This window comes from Sinocyclocheilus anshuiensis, unplaced genomic scaffold (genome assembly GCF_001515605.1).
Source record: "Sinocyclocheilus anshuiensis isolate Anshui unplaced genomic scaffold, SAMN03320099.WGS_v1.1 scaffold2371, whole genome shotgun sequence".
NCBI classification, from domain to species: domain Eukaryota; kingdom Metazoa; phylum Chordata; class Actinopteri; order Cypriniformes; family Cyprinidae; genus Sinocyclocheilus; species Sinocyclocheilus anshuiensis.
The window spans coordinates 15,617-16,261 of NW_015537287.1; the positions used below are offsets into that span (position 1 = coordinate 15,617).

Genomic DNA, 645 nt, shown 5'->3' on the forward strand with positions numbered 1-645 from the left:
CTTCCTGTCCTATAGTTGTAAAGCACTGCAGTTTATCTTTTGGTGCGATGAATGAAGCTGAAGTATTATACGCTGTAGAATCTACATTTGCTATTGTATTTCTGATGTTATCTATTTTATCAGTGAAGAAATTCATAAAGTCATTACTATTAACCTGTGAGGGAATATTTAGATCGGGTGGCGTCTGGTTATTTGTTAATCTAGCCACTGTGCTAAATAAAAACCTTGGAAACCTAGGATTATTTTCTATGAGTTTGTGGATATGCTCGGCCCTGGCAGCTTTTAGAGCCTGTCTATAGTGTCTATAGCTGTTTTTCCACGCAATTCTAAAAACTTCCAAGTTAGTTTTTCTCCATTTGCGCTCAAGACTACGAGTTTATTTCTTGAGAGAATGGGTATTACTGTTGTACCATGGCACAATACGTTTTTCTCTAACCTTTTTCCATTGGTGGGTGCATCAGCTTCTAATGTATTAGAGAAGATAGTGCCCATGTTGCTAGTCATTTCGTCTAGTTCATGTGTACTTATGGGTACACAGAGCAGTTGAGATAAATCAGGCAGGTTATTTGTGAATCTGTCTTTGGTGGCTGGAACAATAGTTCTGCCCGGACGATAACGCGGAGCCATATAGTTAATATTAGTAAT

General features: G+C 38.1%; 1 protein-coding gene across 1 annotated transcript in view; it reads left to right on the forward strand.

Moving 5' to 3' along the window:
• Nucleotides 1–645, forward strand: part of LOC107657343 (ankyrin repeat domain-containing protein 13C-like) — a 30,711-nt gene that overhangs the window by 13,456 nt on the left and 16,610 nt on the right. The window contains exon 3 of the mRNA XM_016445390.1: nt 482–483. Coding sequence (XP_016300876.1) covers nt 482–483 — 2 coding nt within the window. The remainder of the gene's footprint in view (nt 1–481; nt 484–645) is intronic.